At 37.6% G+C, this 19,321-nt stretch overlaps 3 protein-coding genes and 1 long non-coding RNA gene across 6 annotated transcripts; 2 read left to right on the top strand and 2 right to left on the bottom strand.

Annotated features, from left to right (window-relative positions):
- The first annotated feature begins 15 nt into the window (after window positions 1-15).
- Window positions 16-3,517, top strand: LOC145973126 (actin 403). Its single transcript, XM_083102330.1, has 4 exons — window positions 16-973; window positions 1,072-1,450; window positions 1,576-1,811; window positions 2,227-3,517. Exons 1-4 carry the CDS (start codon window positions 848-850, stop codon window positions 2,614-2,616), a joined length of 1,131 nt encoding a protein of 376 aa, XP_082958456.1. The 5' UTR covers window positions 16-847; the 3' UTR covers window positions 2,617-3,517.
- LOC145973124 (uncharacterized) lies at window positions 109-9,902 on the bottom strand. Of its 3 annotated transcripts, XR_014439368.1 has the most exons (6): window positions 8,189-9,902; window positions 5,646-6,388; window positions 5,337-5,555; window positions 5,151-5,233; window positions 1,588-1,773; window positions 109-1,508 (listed from the first exon to the last, which is right to left on the bottom strand). XR_014439368.1 is itself a non-coding variant. In XM_083102328.1 (5 exons), exons 1-5 carry the CDS (start codon window positions 9,518-9,520, stop codon window positions 1,504-1,506), a joined length of 2,382 nt encoding a protein of 793 aa, XP_082958454.1. In that variant the 5' UTR covers window positions 9,521-9,902; the 3' UTR covers window positions 113-1,503. The 3 variants fall into 3 exon arrangements, 2 of the variants coding, with proteins under 2 accessions (XP_082958454.1, XP_082958453.1); XM_083102328.1 differs by lacking the exon at window positions 1,588-1,773 and having other exon boundaries at window positions 113-1,508; XM_083102327.1 differs by lacking the exons at window positions 109-1,508; window positions 1,588-1,773 and having other exon boundaries at window positions 3,035-5,233; window positions 8,189-9,901.
- On the top strand, window positions 7,011-14,338 carry LOC145973127 (uncharacterized). Its single transcript, XR_014439369.1, has 3 exons — window positions 7,011-9,964; window positions 11,728-12,059; window positions 12,137-14,338. It is a non-coding gene; the product is annotated as an uncharacterized LOC145973127 (long non-coding RNA).
- Window positions 11,215-14,193, bottom strand: LOC145973125 (solute carrier family 2, facilitated glucose transporter member 1-like). The gene is made up of 4 exons (XM_083102329.1): window positions 14,142-14,193; window positions 12,674-13,238; window positions 12,135-12,535; window positions 11,215-12,028 (listed from the first exon to the last, which is right to left on the bottom strand). The coding sequence occupies exons 2-4, from the start codon at window positions 13,206-13,208 to the stop codon at window positions 11,681-11,683; spliced, it is 1,284 nt and encodes a 427-aa protein (XP_082958455.1). The 5' UTR covers window positions 13,209-13,238; window positions 14,142-14,193; the 3' UTR covers window positions 11,215-11,680.
- Window positions 14,339-19,321: the final 4,983 nt, after the last annotated feature.

The raw sequence follows: 19,321 nt of genomic DNA, 5'->3' as shown, positions 1-19,321 counted from the left end.
AATAAAGTCAATTTTATTAGCGACTTTAAATCGAACGATTACAAATCTACAATTTATTTATTTTTAAACAAATTAAAAAATGATAACAATAGGATCGATAGTTTTCAAGAAAGACATTAAAAAGGGTTGGAAAAAAAATTCGCAGGAAAGCGTTTTAAGGATTTTGACATTATTCAACATCTTCTTTAGAGAAATTTAAATATCCAAAAAATTTTATATAGCTCAAAACGTCTAGAAAAATATCTAGTCCTCTTTTTAAAATATGAAATTTTGATTCCTTTATCTTCAAGCACCTGCCTTCTTAAACGAGTATCCTTATTCACAATTCATGCGCATGTTATATTTAATGTAAAAGGTTGGACTCTCTTCATTAAATCTTTCTCTCTACATTATATTTATCTGATTGTATTCTCATTGTTAAAATGTATTCATCAAATGTAATTCGCAAATTTATAAACAGGTTTTACCAAAAGATCAAAGTCAATTTGCAAATCTTCTTTATGTAATTTGTATAAGCGAAAGTATTTCTCTCTGCAGTTATTATGAGAGAAACCTGTATTAAATGTTAAGCCGATTTGGATACATCATTTCCGAGGTCTTCGTACAAAAACACGGATATGCGTGGTTGCGGATCTATGGCGGGAAAGGAGGGGAGCTTATATATAAAGCAACTCTTCCTTCTAGGAGGAAGCGCAATGCTCCGAAAGCCAATGTCACGCGAGGACATTGTAACATCTAGTCTTCTTCGATTGAATCCTTAGCTTACATTTCCGCCACAAGCGCAATCCGTTATAAATCTCGCTAAATCAAGAAAATTGTGAGAAATTATTTCTGCATATATTCTAAAATGTGCGACGACGACGTAGCTGCACTGGTGATCGACAATGGCTCGGGAATGTGTAAAGCCGGATTCGCCGGGGACGATGCTCCTCGAGCCGTGTTTCCTTCTATCGTTGGGAGACCCCGATATCAGGTGAAGAAAAAAAAACTAAAGAAATAGATAACATCGAGTTTGCATGATCGTATCTTATAATTGATTCTCATTCTAATCGTAAGGACATGTTTATATAGGGAATCATGGTGGGTATGGGACAAAAGGACAGTTACGTGGGCGACGAGGCGCAAAGCAAACGGGGCGTCCTCACTGTCAAGTACCCGATAGAGCATGGTATCGTCACTAATTGGGATGACATGGAGAAGATTTGGCATCATACGTTCTACAACGAGCTGAGAGTCGCGCCGGAGGAGCATCCCGTCTTGCTGACAGAGGCACCCCTGAATCCTAAAGCGAATCGTGAGAAAATGACGCAGATCATGTTTGAGACCTTCAACACCCCGGCTATGTACGTCGCCATCCAGGCTGTCCTGTCGCTGTACGCATCAGGACGCACGACCGGTATCGTGTTAGATAGCGGCGATGGGGTGTCTCACACGGTACCGATTTACGAAGGTACACTTCTCTTCTGCTTGCTCTCTTATCGCAGCCTTGTTCGCCACCGCCGCTCAATCTGAAAAGAAGAAATGAATCAGTATCAATTCTATAATGCTTAATGTTTTAATGTTTTTTTTCTTCAGGATATGCCTTACCGCACGCGATTTTGCGCCTGGATTTGGCCGGTCGCGACCTTACAGATTACTTGATGAAAATTCTGACCGAGAGAGGCTACACCTTCACGACCACCGCCGAGCGCGAGATTGTGCGCGATATTAAGGAGAAGCTGTGTTATGTAGCCTTGGACTTCCAGCACGAAATGGCAACGGCCGCCGCGTCGACTGCGCTAGAGAAGAGCTACGAATTACCAGATGGCCAGGTAACGTAAGGCGGTTCATGAATACAGCATTTGCATAATTTAAGCCCGCTTCCTTGTAATCATGTCCTCGAGAATTAAAAATGCGAACCTTCTTTGTCGATATAATCAAAGATATATTGCATTAGAATATTCTTTTTAATATTTGAAAGAGAGAGAGAATTAAAAATATCTTAATGTATAAAATTACTTCTTTTCAATCAAAAATGAATAACAATGTGAAAATTGCAAGACACAATTTTCCTTTATAGAGATAAGCGTAAATTGCAAATGACGTCTAAGCGTAATGAATGACGATAATGGAGGGGACGGTGCGCTCATTAGCATTAATCGCGCCCGGTGAACGTTAATTCGTCATGGATTGCCTGGCTAGCGGTCAGTGGACGAAGATGTATAACGGGTAATGGTTCGATTCCAGGTCATCACGATTGGTAACGAACGCTTCCGTTGCCCGGAAGCGATGTTCCAGCCGAGCTTCTTGGGCATGGAGTCCTGCGGCATACATGAAACGACGTACAACTCGATCATGAAGTGCGACGTTGACATTCGCAAAGATCTATACGCCAATTCGGTGCTTTCGGGCGGCACCACGATGTATCCAGGTATCGCCGATCGGATGCAAAAGGAGATAACGACGCTCGCGCCTCCCACCATGAAGATCAAAGTGATCGCGCCGCCCGAAAGGAAGTACTCGGTCTGGATCGGCGGCTCGATCCTCGCTAGCCTTAGTACGTTCCAGCAGATGTGGATCTCCAGACAGGAGTACGACGAGCTAGGACCGTTCATCGTACATAGAAAGTGTTTTTAAAGATCTTGATGCTTTACGCAATGCCATCTCACCCTCAAACGCTTTTCGATCGATGTTAATCTTTAGTGGACCATATGCAGGGTAATTGACAGAAAGAGAGAGAGAGAGAGAGAGAGAGAAAATCAACTTTTATATCTCTTGAGTAGTAATTTATTACATTTCCTGAGTATAGTGACTTCTTTTACATACTTTCCGAGAAACAGCATCATGCGCGTTTCTTGAAAAACAATTTTTTTAATCTTCGCCGAGAGACATAACTTCTTCTATCTGACGAATAATTTCTTACTCTTGAAGTATCGAATCAAGTGTAATAATGAAATTCTACGTCCGATCTGATGTTGCAAAGTTTACGTATTTTAAAAATTAATTTTTCATTCTTTCTCTGGATTCGGGAATTTGAACAGATCGAACAACCATAGAGAATTCAATGTCTTTTTTTTATTTCTAAAATTATATTCGATATATTACATAGCAGGACGTTTAAGGCAGATGATATTGGAGAAAGTTTATTTTCTCCCTCTTGGAAATTTCCGTTTACAATTTTTGATATATTCATCTGCCGAGACAATAAAATTCCTTCTTTTTTGATATATGTATATTGGAAAATAATAATTTATATATCCTCTTATAGAATTGTCGCACGTATTTATAGAACATGTACTAAGAACTCAATCGATATTATAGCTAAAAATTGTCATTTACAAGGTACCGATAATTACATTCGTAGTATCGACAGTATACAATGCTGTCTTGTATTCATGAAATTTTAATAGTCTTCACGGACGGTTAATACACACTCACTATATCTTACATTATATATTTATATATATATAAAGGTATATATATTATAGAAAATATATATATACCTTAAAAAATAAAACGTAAAAAAACTATTACTGAAGATATATACAATTTTCTTTTTTCATTCATTTAGGATAGATCATGTCTTAAAATTATATAGCAGATGAAAATATGTATATGCGAAAATAATGGTGTCATCTGCTCGAATTATCTCATTTGCGATTCCTTATATTCATAATACCACAGTTTTTCTATGTAACACAAATGAAATCGGAATTATCACAAATCGAACTATCAAAATCGTTTCTCGGATAAGGTGCTATTGTCAAAACATTCGATAGTTTTCGTAATATTGAAGTTATTGTGTGTGGGACAGAGCTACAAAATTATACTTTCTATAGGATTATAAAATATTAATATCCGGTGATAATTTATATCATGAACGGATTCATAACTCTTTCTCTGGAGAGAAATACATATTTATTAAATATAATTTGCACAAAGTATATTTAATTTTAAGCTTAATTGATTGTGCTATATAAAACGCGTAAAAGAGCTTCAAGTCGCTAAAACTGAGTCGTTAGTCACGGTATTAATAACTTTATTGTTTACAAATATCCAAAGTTTCTCCTCGCCTACGGATCACGATATAACGTTCAACATGTGTAGGAGCAAAAATAGCATACGCTATACTGAGATCGTTTATAACGGCTTAAAACTCGGTAAAAAAAATACATAATATATAAATTATATCAAAAGTCGTCCAATTTCTTTTAGTTACAGATTTTTTCAATATGAATCTTTCTTCAATGAAAAGTCCATGAAAGTTAAATATTATTTCTGTAATTAGGCCTTCAAATTTCCTGGAGACATTAAATGTCGGAGAATCTGTCATTGAGAGGAAGCGCGCATTTTCTGAGACACTCTGTGCAATAAATATATTTGTACTGTAAAGTTTTAGAATTAACGAAATCGCGATCTGTTTGCAAGGATATCTAACTTTTTATGAGTATTTAATATTTTTCGATATTAAGCGAAATTATATAGAATTTGCAAAACGTCAAAAAAAAAAGGACTACCCAAGATTTAAAAACTGATTATATTCTTCCGTTATGTAACATTGCCTTACAACATATTTTTACAAAGTATATGTCATTAATGTGTACATGGTAGTTTTGTTAAGATTTTTACAATTATAATAGCAAAGAAAAAATTAATTACAAAATATAAATTGTTTTACATATGTGTCAAAAAATTTTGCTAATATCAATATTGTCAACTCAATGAAATGAAACAGAAGTCTGGTTTAGAGTTGAAGATTGTTCGATTATGTCAGTACAAACTGATACATCGTTTCGTCATGTTGTGTGATATACATATATTCATAGTTATATAAATAAAATGACCAACACCAAGTACAAAATGTAGAATAGATGTATCAAAGAAGTATTGACAATGAATTTACTTAATCGACAAAAATGTAGAAAAAATAAACTATGTATATTATATTGCAGAGATGTTTAAAAAGTCAATAAAAATATCTTTGGGACAAAGGGAGGGAGAGGGGGGAAGGAAAGGAGGCTCCTACATTATCTGCGTAGCAACGAGAAACATTGTTTCAAATATGGCGTAAGAGAGGGAGCAATAATGTTCTTCAAGAATTTAAAACCAATAGATAAAATCAGTTCTGTCCATTTTTATAAAAATTTATAGTTCCTAAACTTTTCTCCTACCTGTAGATTTTCTTCTACTTGTTGAACGTTTAGGACGTCGACACTTTATTCGTGCTGTATTCGACCAAGGTAAAGAAAATTCACTGAAAAAAAAATTGATAATTATATCAATTATTACTGAATATACATAACTTAAATATATAAAAATATACTTGCAAAATATATTTAAGAAACTCATTTTCTTACTTTGGAGTAAAACTAGGAATAGGGGAGCCAAATGCAGTTACTGGCAAATGAGAATCTACTTGGAGACTTTGAATTTGTTCTACATCAGGCCACAAGGACGTAACAGTTTCCTCTTCCATGGACGAGGGACACGGACCAGTATGATTAGTATTATAACACGTAGCTTGATGATTTTGACGTTCTTGCCTTTGTTTTAATTTTTCTATATGTCTTTGTTCCCTGTGTGTGTGTGGGATAAAATTAAGATATAAATCAAATTTCCATAGAGATATTTCATAAAGATGATACATCGAATAAATATTTACAAACCTTATCCTCTGCACATCCCATCGCTTTCTTCTCCTTTCGTCATTCTCCAATTTCAAATGTCTCTTGTTAAAAATCTCATCGTCCAAGTTCTCAGTTCCCTCCATCGTGTAGCAACTCGTGTATACTTTTACTCTCCAATTTGGAATTTCGAGAGAACTACCTGTTTCTACCGGACTGGACTGTTTTAGACTTAACGTATAATTTGGATCCCCTACAGCTGTATAATAATGCTCTTCCGTCGTGAGAAAGGACTCTTTCTTCACGAGGGATTTCGCTTTCCTATCATTCTTTCTACCAATCTCGTGTAAAGTCTGACCTAACACCTTATCCTGTACGCCTTCAGTACTAACTGTCGACGAGCAGGAGAGTCCCCTTTTCTTTTTACTACCTGTAGACACTGGAGTTGGATCCGATCGTCTCTTCTTCTTCTCCTCCCACTCAAACCTAGACTCGTTAGGTTCTTGCTTCACTTCAAGCTTAATTTGATTATCGAGTGGTTCTTGCTTAACAGTGGTAATACCGCCGCTAGTGTTCAAACGTATCTTAAAGCTCTCGTGCAAGGTATTGCCACTCTCGCATTGAACGTTTCTGTGCAGTTCGCTCGTCGATGGTACGTTTATCGAATTGACACTAGTAGGCGAACATGTCCCCAGGTGTTCGGAACCAGTCAAATTTTCGCCACATTCAGATCTCAGTTTTTGAAGACTCACACGTCTCTCCATACGCTCCAAACGCAGTTTTAACTGCAACAGAAAATCAAAACGATGCTCCTGATTGTCATGATACTTAAACGCATTTACATATAAGTAGAGATATTTAAGTGCTATTTACACTTCTCGTGTACCGTCTGTACACGAACTTCCTCTCCTCGCAAATCATGTTGAATCGTCTCGCGAATGTATCTCTCGGGCTCGTTACTCTCTTTCCCTCGCAATAGGGGCAGATAGGTTAGTTCGACGTACCCGCGCTCTGTCATTCGCGCCGTCAATGAAACTCGAAACCCTACCCTACCCGGTTCGATCTTGAGACGCGAGGCCGATCCACGCATCGGTATTCGAGCATGTTATCACTCGTCGGGGCGTAATTACGTCTGTCTTCCCTAATTATATATCTAACTGTCATTTTCAAACATGTCCCGCACCCTCGAGAAGAAACGTCGTTGCCCGCGAACAAAACGTCTCCTCCTCTCCTTCTCTCGCCGTGCGACTCCAACGCGGAAGTAGCGCCACCACGTGTTGATACCGCGCAGTTGACCTTCACGGTCAACCTGTTCCGCGCGCGCGCTTCGTGTTTAGGTTTAGGTTAGGATGGCCGAGGAAGAGAGATTGACACTCGCGAGCCGTGCGCGGCACGTTTTTACGGAATAGTGTCGGAGAAACGAATCGCGCCGGCGAAAAAAAAGGGTGGGGGCGAGATTGACAGGCGGGAGCGCGTGCTGGTTTCTCTCACGTCGAGGCGGCGCGCTCGAGGTGGTCTCGTTACGATCGATATCGGCGGCGAAGACGAGCCGAAGAGACAGGCCAGATCGGAGACTCGATTCACATGTGACGTTTATGTCTTTTCACCGTAAATCTTTTCTCTCTTTCTGTCGATTCACGCGTGAGATCGCGAGGGAAGGAGGTTGCTCGAAAGTGTGAATATTTTGAAATAAAGTGACGGCGAGATACGAGCGTGTGATGTGCACTTTAAAAAGATTGTTTAAATTCCACCTCTAGTTAAATTACTATACAATCGGAAATTACATCGTTTTTATACGTCAGGAAACTAATATAATTTTTATAAACGCAAGATAATAGGTGAGAAGGGATAAAGAATTTTGCAAATTGGAGCCAGTTTTATTTCACGCAATATTTTGACGCGAAATTTCACGTGCGTTCAAGATCTCTTTAAAGTACACATGATGCAATTATTGTGGCGCTCGCACGAAAATCGAACGAGCGAATGGGATTGGAGGACACGAATCGGGTTCTGAATTGAAAAAAAGTCACTCAATGACTCACTGCCATTCACTTCACCTCGTTTTACCGCATCTCTCGATCGCCAGAATATACAGTGACTTATTTTAGAACGACGATCACTTGCCTTAAAACGGAGTTTTTCGTTTGTTTTTTTTTTTTAAATTATGATAACAAACGATATTGGGAGACAAATTGAAAAGAATCGAGTTTCATTCTACGAGTATAAAAATTTAAATCGCCAGAGATTAAACATCTCTCTATCCCTACCTATATATATATATATCATCAAATGTCATCACAACCATGTGACTGATTCATCCTGAAAAGCACGATGTGTATACGAGTAAAAAGAGAACACATACATACAAAATACGAAAATGCCATTTGAAATCATTTTCGAAATAAAACTCCCCGCCTCCTTCGCGAGCGATTCAACTTCCAACTTTCAATTTTCCAACGATCATCGATTCATCATCTTTGATTCACCGATTTCTCGAGGGAGGGAGAAGCGAGTATTAAACACAACGAAAACACATTGGGAAGAAAAAAAAAAATAAATGAAAACATCTTCCACGTGTTATGTACCGTCTCGTTTTCCTGGCGCAGCGCGGCGAGGAGCTTGTCCTTGGTGACTATCTGCTCGGACTGCTGCTGGATGAGATCGAGATGCAGGAGCAGGAGCTCCTTCAGGTGCTTGACCTCGGTTAGGTCGTTTTGACGGGGCTCGTTGCCGCGGAGGGGGCTGACGCCGAGGGCCGCGGCCGCGGCCGGAGCCCCGCCATCGGTCATGCTGGCGTACATGTGATCGAAGTCGCAAGGGAAGCTGAGGATGCCGGCAGCGGCGGCGGCGGCAGCCGCGGCGCTGCCGCTGTTGATGACGGGTTTCACGTCGTCGCCGTCCATCTCCTGGAACTCCTGGCCGCGCGCGTTGTTGCAGCTATTGCCGTTATTGGCGCCGAGTCCGACGTTGCTCATCATCATCGTCGGAGGATGATTACTGTTGCCGCTGGCGATCGTGCTGCTCGCCGTCATCATAGCCGACGACGCCGAGGAGGAGGACGACGATGACATCGCGACGGTATTGCGAACGGCGTTCGCCGCCGCCGGCGATGACGACGTCGTCGTCGTCGTCGCGCTTGACAGGTGCTCGTTCATCGCCGCGACCATGTTGCCGCGATCGTGATAATGGAAATGATCTTCCTCGTCGTCGTCGTCGTCGTCGCCGTCACCGTCCTCGCCGTCGTCGTCGTCGTCGCCGTCGTCGTCGTCGTCCTCGTCCTCGTCGTCTTCGTGAAACAACGGCGGCGCGGCGTCAACAATAACGACGGCGGCGGTGTTTGTGGCGCTGCTGTTGTTGTTGCCGAAACTGACTACTCTCGCGTCGGTGCTACCGGCACGAAGCAGCAGCGGCGTCGTCGTCGTCGTCGTTGTCGTCGTCGTCTCGACGCTGCTCAGCGCGAATCCACGGCGGCCCGTCGTCGCGACGACGTCATCACCGTCGTTGGACGTGCGCGTCGTCGCCGAGGACAGTGACGCGTCGGCGACAAGATAGGTGTAGCAACGATAACCGTCGTCGCGGGTGCGCGATATCGTTGCCTCGCGACTGGAATTGACTGGCGTCGTGCCGCGGGCGTCGGGCAACGTCACGACGGCGCCGTCGATAAGAGCGGTCGCGACGATCGCGGCCGCACCACTGTTACCAACACCACTGACGTCGCTGTAACCACCGCGGCTCCTCGAGACGAACACACTCGCACCACCGCCGCTCACGCTCACGCGGCTCTCCTCCCCTCCACTCCTCCTTCCGCCTCTGCCGCCGCTGACAGCGCCAGTGACGGTGACGGCGGCGGCGGCGTCAGCGTCGACGCTGTTCTCACCGTTCACGAGTCGCTCGAACGGCGAGCCGACGTTTGACATTTTCCTGACGCGGACGCGGGAGCGGGCGCGGCGATGGCGTCGCCGTCGCCGCGGCGGCTACCACGCGCATTTGCGACCGCCACGAGGGTACCACGCGTCCGCCCCGAGCACATTAATCGTCTCTTGGGTGCGCTTGCGGTACGCGGCGATAACAGTAACGCGAGCACCGTCGTCGTCGCGTCACCTGCCTCGTCCGTCACCTCTCGAACGACGCGATACGAATCGACGCGTAGCTCCTGTCGCGGAAAACCGACTCCCTTGCTTCCCCTTCCGCTCACTGACAGGGAAAAATACGACGTTACGGACGAACGCGAGTGCCAAGAGCACGCACGAGGTGTGCGAGCGCGGCGCCTCCACTTCGTGTTTACTCCAACGAGACGACGCACGACGCGCCACTCTCCGTCTCGTAGTCGATCTTTTCCCGTCAGAGGCCGCCATCTACTTGTACATACGTGTAGTTTCGAAAAATTTGGAGAATTTTTATTACAAAATTTTCTTGTGATAATAATTTCTTTTATAAAATAAATGTATTGGAGAAAAAACTTTCACTATCATTTTGCGATATCGTTCTTCGCCCCCCAAAATAACCGATTAAATTTAATCTGCCGATGGTAAACTGCGAGAAAATTGTTATGAGCGAGCGACGAGATTTTTATTCCATCAGATTTTTGAAGCTCCTTATCAGCATTGAATGAATATATACTTGCAAATCAATTTTTAATAAATGGAAATTATTGATAAATTATATAAAAAAGATACATATATACAGGGTGTCCCATTCTAACTTTCGGGTCAAAATATATATCCCATACAGCACATTATACTAAAAGATAACAAAAAAAGATGTCTTTTTTAAGTTATCTTTTCGACAATCATTATCTTAGCGAGTACCATGTTACATACAAATGATGGATTATAGTATACAGCGTTACATTTTTAGATCAATACAGATATCAGGGGCACTCACTCTCTTTCTTTATCTTTCTTTCTCTTCTCTCTCTCTCTCTCTCTCTCTCTCTCTCTCTCTCTCTTTCTATGAGAATTGATAGGTTCATTTTAAAAGAATCGTCTAAAACTAAATGTTAATAACTACATTGCAAAAACTTATAATTAGCAATCAATTAGTTAAATATAAATGAGAAATTTATATTATTTACAGTTTTGCAATAAGCAAATCGTGTCCGATTATTACAATTCAAATACACATTATTCGTTTCTAAAAAAGACTGCTAGATAATATACATACAGTTAATTTTAAAAATATTGCTTCTTAAATATATAATATATTTTGGATAAGATAAATGAGTATATCGAAGAATGATTTTTATTTAGAGCGCATTATTATAAGCAACTTAGTTTTTCCTTTTCGTTTTACAGTAAAAATTATTTTAATACATTAATATTAAATCAATGTCTAATGTCACAGATTCTTGACGTCATGAGATGTACCGCATTTTGACGTCATAAAATGTACCATATTTTGACGTCTTTTTCATATGTCCATATACATAAATATAATATTATTTTCTCTATATAATATTAATCTTAAAATTCTTGTATTTACAATAGTATCTTAACACATTTTGTCGTCCTCGTTAGAATATAACTAGCACTTCGAGTTCACGTAGTAAAATATTCTCCAAAAATTTCTATTATATAATTTATATTATAAATTCCTTCATATAAAGCAGTTAATATACTCCTTTGCTCATGAATAAGGTCTATTTGCATATACGATAAAATATTCTTCTATAATATATAAATTTATTTAGTCGCATTAGGTCTCCGTAAAGATGCAGTCAGATAAACATTTGATATATTTATGAAATCATATTTTGTTACATATCCATTGTTATTGTTCCATTGTCGTACAATCCGAATCAATGATAATTCTTTATTTTCTTCAACAATGATTATTTCAATTTTTTCTATAGTAACGCGAGATGCAATTATTCGATAGTAAGAACACAACCTTTTTCTCGCGGGCTATTATGAAATCATTTTCCCATAAAAAATATTCCAATTATACTCGTTATTGTGATATTTTTAAAACATGATATACTATTTCGTTATTCTTCTTATAAAAAAATTCATCTAGCAAAGCGATGCAAATCTGAAACTAAATCGAATGTTTTTTCTCATTTTATTTTACGATTCTCTTCATTGATATGCCATTTGTTTAAACATGTTGCTGATTTGTTCTATAGTTTTGTTCTTCGTCTCCGGTACTTTCTTGTATATGAAGAGTGTGAAGAACAATTGTAGCACAGCGAAAATGATGAACACGTAAGCGCCTAATGCCTCCTGCAGTGGTAAGAAACTGATACTGACGATGAAGTTCGCGATCCAGTTCACGGCAATGGCAATGGAAATGGCGGGCGGACGGGCGGATTGATTGAACAATTCGGATACCAAGAACCACGGAATGCTTCCCGGTCCGGTTGAAAACAAGACGATGAATATGGTGACAAGCACGATCGAGAAGTATGCTGCGGTTCGCGATGTTTCCTAAAAAAGAAGCACGAAAATAAACTTGATTGTAATTTTAACTTTCTTTTTTGAACATCATCTTAATTTTTATCTTCCGTGTTTCCAATCAGAGACAAAAATTTACAGCGAATACAAGACAAATGGTGAGCAGAGCAGTGTCCAAAAACATGCCAGCGAATCCGACTAGGAGCAATGTTTTTCTACCCGCCTTCTCTACCAACACTAGAGAGACGATAATCATCAAGATTCCTGTCGCAGAGACTCCTACGGTGGCGTTCTGTGCCGCAGTCATATCCAGCTGTGCCATCGTGAAGATTTTGGTCGAGAAAAACATGATGGAATTGATACCGGATAGCTGATGAGCAAACATAATCATGATGGAAATGAAGAGCGGAATGCGGAGCGCCGGATTCACAAACAGTTCGCGCACGGTAACTTTCGGTATCAATTTCATAGACTCATACTCTGTACGCATCTCCTCCATCTCGTCATGAACTTCGATTGTGCCGCGTAACCAGGACAACGCTAGGAAGAAGAAAAAAGAAAAATGATCTTTGAGAAAAAGAACAGGACAAAAGACCCGGCTATTCTTATTTATCTACACTTTTATAGACCATGACCTCCATGTTCTTATTATTCATAATCTTTTATTCATCTATTTACCTTTTTGCGCGTCTATGTCCTTACTACGACTGAGCAATAGGTACTTGGGGCTCTCGGGGCAAAATGGTAGTGTGCACATTTGGAAGATGGCTGGCACTATCGTCAGGCACAGCAGCAAGGGCCATTGATCGGTGGTGCCAAGGACCTGTTTCATACCGAGGATCTGCGATAAAAGCATCGAGATGCAGAGGATCAATTGGTAAACCGTACCCACGGCACCGCGTAAGTGTACGGGCGAGATCTCGGTCAGATACATTGATGCCAGACCGGCATTCAGTCCGGAGTTTATACCAATCAGGAATCTACCAAAGATTATCATCTCATAGCTGCTTGCCGCTTTGGCGCTACCCTCGAAGATCACCGTAAGCAGCACTAGAATATTGTTCAGCAACAGACCGCCCTTTCTACCGAAGCGATCCGCCATCCAGCCTATTAGGGAACTCCCGATCATCCCGCCCACGCAATATATCGATACCACCACCGACCATATTAATGTCACTTCCGACTGACTTGTCGGCACACCCGTGCGATTCATCTTCACTTGGCTGATCCAGTTCTCGATAAGCTGGATAAGAACATTAAATCATTTATTTATCATCTTTCGTTTCTTGTTGTCGACCTTGTAGTTTTATTGCTAACGTGAGGTTTATAAATATTTTATTATTATATCCTTTTACGATTCCGCCGTGACTCTGACACAATAACAAATATCGAAATACTATCGCTATATTAGCAAGATATAGATGCGGTAATGAATGTAGAGGGAATCAGCATTGGAAGAAAGAAAAAGATAAGATTTGCAGAATATGCGAGAGAGAGATAGAGAGTTTGGAACATATGATATGGTCTTGTAAAGCAACAAGGAGTAATATACAGATCGGAGAATTGCTTAACGGGGATGGAAGAGGATTAGAGGAGATGAGAAGAATGGAAGGAGAGAGAGTAAAAAGAGAGGAGAAAGACGAAGGAGAGTAAAACATAAGATGAGGTGAATAGGAACGTTGGCGGATTCAGAAGAGAGAATAGACTGTATTGTCTAGTATATAGTATATAGTATATAGATAATATTAGTTTATATGGTATTGTATTAAATTAAATTATTTAGTTAGTTGGTTAGTTATTCAGTTATCTAGTTTTGGAGTTAGTTGGAATGCAAATGTGAAATTGAATTTGAATTTGAATTGGAAAATTGGAAATTTGAAATGTGAAATTAATTAATTGATTAATTGATTAAGTAATTGGTTGATTTAGCGGGGAGATGTTTTGTGTAAAAACTATTATGAATGTACAGACTGGAAGCCATCCTAAGCTGAAAGGCGAGGATTATGTGCAATAAATAAATAAATAAATAAATACTATCGCTATATTGGGAACTTAATATAAATGTAACAGACTTTCGGACTCCGATTTTGCATACAATCAACGTAAGTTGCAGAAAATGCCTTACAATTAATGTGAAACTTCGTACCTGTTGAGGCTCGTTAATCACACCGCTATTATATCCATGTTGGAACGATGAGCCGAGGACGGCCGCCGTGATAGCGAACGCTAATCGAGCGTTTAAAAAATTCTGCGACAAAATTATATCGCTACTTTAAAATTGTATGAGAATATTTTACCGTATACAAAAGAAACATTAATATATTATTAATCAACGTGCATATCAATATAATGTATCTATTATTAACAAATAAGATAATATATTATTCGTTAAATTCACAAATAATTATATAAAACATAAATTCGCATTAAATTCATACATCAAACTTTTTTCTTCGAGATACAATGTCAAAATTCTTGAAAAAAAGATGGAAATGTGTTTTAGGAACATTCTCGGAAGAAATATCTTTTGATAGCGATTTCAAAAGGATCATTCGAAATGCGCGACATTGTTACCTCTGTGAAGTTGGCCCCTCATTCTTCAAATTTGAAAAAAATTATTAGAGCTCTGGGTGCCCCCGTAGAGTTTTGGAGTTCCCAATCCATTAGATTATAGTCAATAGTTCCGTCATTTAAAGTAAAGAAAACATCATTTTAAAAATGGGGGGCTAACTTAACGACGCCTCCCATTATATGAAAAATGCAAATTTCTTTAGAATTCTGAATAGATTTCTAATAGTTCTATAGTCCTAGATAAGTTTCAAAAATAGTTCTGCTCAAAATACTACAAAAATTATATTTAAAGTTTTCGACTTTGAAGACGAAAATTGGCGAGAACTTTTACAATTTTGGTTTTAGCGCTTCGAGTGTTAATAATAATCGTTAGAACTCGTGAGGCTACCCAGAACTCTGAATAGAACGTCGGATTTCCAAAAAAATTAATTTTCGACTCGAGATGTGAAAAATTTTTTTCGGAAATCCAACGCTTTCAGAGTTCTGGATAGTCCCTCACGAATCCTTAAAGGTTATTATTAAGACTCATGTCTCGTTCTGTTTTTTTTAATTCTGAAATACTATTTATAAGAAAACGAATGCGTACCGCTCTTCTCAGATGTGGCATTTCATAATAATTGAGTTTGTCCTGTCAATGGCCCTTCCGATATCGAGATATCTCACTTTACTCTCACTGTTTGATTCACCATAGACGAAAAGAAGGAAAAACAAATTGCGTGCGGCGTTTATTTCCGCCGATTTCGGTGTCGTTCTTCAGTGCTTCCAAACACGTGGCAAAGACTACTGGGTCTTCCACTAACGTTTATAACTATTTGTGCTATTTGTGTATTATACTAATGTGTGATAGTTATTGACGATAAATTCTACTTCCAATGTCGTTCGCTTTAGCGTTCTTTTTTTACACCGCAAAATAATTGTGAAAATTAATTATTCTGTCCATGATAAAAAATGAGAAAATTATTATGCGCAAGCGACGAAGTCTTATATGCATTAAATATTATTTTTGAAGCTCTGTATCAGCATTGAATAAGCATGTAAATCAAATTTCACTTGCAAATTAAATTTTAAGAAATGGGAATTGTTGATGAATTATATAAAAAAGATACATATATACATAGATACATACATACATATATATTTTTTTTTCTTTTTATGTAATATATTATAAAGCAGTATTTTTTAATATAACAATGCCTAGCTAATCACTATTCTTCAGGTTTAGATGTATAAATATTATCGTGTAACATAGAATTGGGTAGTTTTGCTCTTAATATTCCAATCTTTCTATTTATATTAGACGATATCGGCATCGATATCATATCAATTGTAACGCATCGTAAACATTTTGTGTAACACTTAACAATACATTTCATAGGCAGATACATTAATATAGATATCCTCTGAATTTTGATTAAATGTATCATATTTATAGAGCGAGTACCATTTCACATACAAATGATGGATTACAGTATAAAGCGTTACATTTTTCGATCAATACAGATAACAGGGGCACTCACTCTCTTTCTTTTTCTTTCTCTCTCTCTCTCTCTCTCTTTCTATAAGAATTGATAGATTTATTTATAAAAGAATCGTCTAAAACTAAATACTAATATCTATGTTGTAAAAACTTATACGATAATTAGCAATCAATTAGCTAAAGATAAATGAAAAGTTGGTATTATTTACAGTTTTGCGACGATCAAATCGTGTTCGATTATTATACAGTTCAAATACATAGTATTCGTCTCTAGAAAAGACTGCTAGGTAATATACATACATATAATAAACTTCACAAATTTTGATTCTTGAATATATAATACATTTCAAATAAGATAAATGAATATCGAAGATTGATTTTTATTTAAAACGCATTATTATAAGCAACTTAGTTTTCCTTTCGTTTTAGTAAAAATTATTTTAATACGTTAATGCTAAATCGATTAGTATTAATCTTCACCTGGCTAATCTAGTCCTCGATAAACTAGATAGGAACATTAAAACATTTATTCATCATCTTTTATTTCTCGCTCTTGTAATTTCATTGCTGACGTCAGGTTTATAAATATTTTATTATTAAATCATTTTACGATTCCGTCGTGACTCTGACACTATATTAGGAAATGAGTATAAATGTAACAGATTTTCGGACTCCGGTATTGCATATAATCAACATAAATTGTTGCAGAAAGTGGCTTACAATTAATGTGAAAATTCGTACCTGTTGAGGCTCGTTAACCACACCGGAATTGTATCCACGTTGGAATGATGAGCCGAGAGCGGCCGCCGCAATAGCGAACGCTAATCGACCGTAGAGAAAATCCTTTGACAAAATTATCGCTACTTTAAAATTATAATACGAGAATATTTTACTGAATACAAAAAGGAAACATTAACATATTATGAATCAACGTGCATATTAATATAATGTACCCATTATTAACAAATAAGATATTATTCGTCAAATTCTCAAATAATTTTATAAAACATAAATTCGTATTAAATTCATACATCAAACTTTTTTCTTCGAGATAGAATGTCAAATGTGTTTTGGGAACATTCTCGGAAGAAATATCTTTTGATAGCGATTTCAAAAGAATCATTCGAAATGCGCGGCGTTGTTATCCTTTCTCGAAATACAGATATCGATAATACCGATAAGATGTGCGGTGTATTAACGAAGCGATAAACATGCAACGTCCACAAGTGATGATGGGATTTTTCGATATTAAAATCAAATCGGAAGAATCGAGCATCTGTCGAGTAGCGAAATGTCATTCGGAATAACATTATCTTACTCAAACGATCTGTCACGTTTTAAACTGGAGGGTGATATATATTTCTTTTTCTAAAGCATGTAAAAGGGAAGTTGTTGCTATTTCACAAAATCGGATCATGTGTAGTCTCGTTCTGTTTTTTTTTCTTCTGAAATACTATTTATAAGAAAATGAATGCATACCACTCTTTTCAGATGTTGCATTTCATAATTGGTTGATTTTATCGTTTTCCTGTCGGTGGTTTTCCCGATCTCTCATTGTCCGATTTACCATAAGCCATAGACGAAAAGAAGAAAAAACAAATTGCGTGTGTCGTGTTAGATCGTTTGTTCCCGACGACTGCGGTGTCGTTCTTTAGTGTTTACAAACACGTGACAGACTGCTGGGTCGACTCCCACTAACGTTTACAACCACTTGTAAACGTTATATACTAATGCGATAATAATTGATGAGAAATTTTACTTGCAATGTCGATCGCTTTATCGTCCTTTTCTTTGGGCCGCAAAATAATTGTGAAAATTAATCACTGTCGATGGTAAACAGGGAGAAAATTATTATGTGCGAGCGATTTTTATATGCATCAAATATCATTTTTGAAGCTCTTTATCAGCATTGAATAAACATGTACTTGCAAATCAAATTTTAATGGAAATTGTTGATAAATTATAATAAAAAAGATACATATATATATATATATATATACATATATATATATATATATATATACAGGGTGGACCATTTTAACCTTTAATGGAGAATAACTCGAAAACCAAGCCCGGGAGAGAAAAATGTTTCAGACAAAAGTTGTTTGGTTTCGAGGGGGCCATAAGATGGTATCATTGGTTTGACCTTGAAGAGTTATTTGAAGGTCACCTTCAATTTCTTAAATGGAACCTACTATTTGTCATTGCATATTCTTGTAGCTTATCTCGAGAGCTTTCCAAAACACTATAATTAAGTACCTTTTCGTTAAGTACTTTTTGAGTTATGAGGCTTGAAATAATTTCTTAATTTTACATAAACCGTAAAATATCTTGTAAAATATTCATTTTTCGATTATCTTACCTTAATACTTTTACGTACAAAATAATGAGAGGAATCAATTGGTGTAAAGAAAACACATAGTCGTTTTGAAGAAAAAATATGTAATTTGCAATTAACAATTCCATATTTTTTCTTAAAAACAACTATGTGTTTTCTTTACACCAATTGATTCCTCTCATTATTTTGTACATAAAAGTATTAAGGTCAGATAATCGAAAAATGAATATTTTACAAGATATTTTACGGTTTATGTAAAATTTAGAAATTATTTCAAGCCTCATAACTCAAAAAGTACTTAACTAACGAAAAGGTACTTAATTATAGTGTTTTGGAAAGCTCTCGAGATAAGCTACAAGAATATGCAATGACAAATAGTAGGTTCCATTTAAGAAATTGAAGGTGACCTTCATGTGACCTTCAAATAACTCTTCAAGGTCAAACCAATGATACCATCTTATGGCCCCCTCGAAACCAAACAACTTTTGTCTGAAACATTTTTCTCTCCCGGGCTTCGTTTTCGAGTTATTCTCCATTAAAGGTTAAAATGGTCCACCCTGTATATATATATATATATATATATATATATATATATATATCATATTTTTTATATGTGCATTTATATAAACAACCATAGGTTGGCAGTTGTCGGAAGTAAAAAAAAAAAAAAATATATATATATATATATATATATTCCTTTTCTTTTAAGTAATATGTTTTAAAGTAGTATTTTAATATAGCAATACCTAACTAATCATTATTTTTCATGTTTATTATAAACATATAAAGATTATCGTGTAATATAGAATTGGGTAGTTTTGCTCTTAATATTCCAATCTTTTTATTTATATTAGATAATATCGGCATCGAGTATCATATCAATTGTAACGCATCGTATACATTTTGTGTAACATAACACTTAACAATACATTTCATAGGC

Source organism: Camponotus vicinus, unplaced genomic scaffold (assembly GCF_025532165.1).
Source record: "Camponotus vicinus isolate PSW18456_S1 unplaced genomic scaffold, iyCamVici1.0 SCAF_6, whole genome shotgun sequence".
NCBI classification, from domain to species: Eukaryota; Metazoa; Arthropoda; class Insecta; order Hymenoptera; family Formicidae; genus Camponotus; species Camponotus vicinus.
Note: the sequence above shows the minus strand (reverse complement) of the source record. Positions and strands in the feature narration are given on the sequence as shown.

What these genes read in the sequence shown, in the direction of transcription:
- LOC145973126 (XM_083102330.1), top strand. Translation starts at nt 848, where the DNA reads ATGTGCGACGACGACGTAGCTGCACTGGTGATCGACAATGGCTCGGGA. An exon ending in TTGGGAGACCCCGATATCAG is followed by an intron (nt 974 to 1,071) that starts GTGAAGAAAAAA and finishes ATGTTTATATAG; the next exon opens with GGAATCATGGTGGGTATGGG. An exon ending in CACGGTACCGATTTACGAAG is followed by an intron (nt 1,451 to 1,575) that starts GTACACTTCTCT and finishes TTTTTTCTTCAG; the next exon opens with GATATGCCTTACCGCACGCG.
- LOC145973125 (XM_083102329.1), bottom strand. Translation starts at nt 13,208, where the DNA reads ATGAATCGCACGGGTGTGCCGACAAGTCAGTCGGAAGTGACATTAATA. An exon ending in GGACATAGACGCGCAAAAAG is followed by an intron (nt 12,536 to 12,673) that starts GTAAATAGATGA and finishes TCTTCTTCCTAG; the next exon opens with CGTTGTCCTGGTTACGCGGC. An exon ending in CCATTTGTCTTGTATTCGCT is followed by an intron (nt 12,029 to 12,134) that starts GTAAATTTTTGT and finishes CTTCTTTTTTAG; the next exon opens with GAAACATCGCGAACCGCAGC.
- LOC145973124 (XM_083102327.1), bottom strand. Translation starts at nt 9,520, where the DNA reads ATGTCAAACGTCGGCTCGCCGTTCGAGCGACTCGTGAACGGTGAGAAC. An exon ending in TGCGCCAGGAAAACGAGACG is followed by an intron (nt 6,389 to 8,188) that starts GTACATAACACG and finishes TTTCTGTTGCAG; the next exon opens with TTAAAACTGCGTTTGGAGCG. An exon ending in ATTCCTAGTTTTACTCCAAA is followed by an intron (nt 5,234 to 5,336) that starts GTAAGAAAATGA and finishes TTTTTTTTTCAG; the next exon opens with TGAATTTTCTTTACCTTGGT.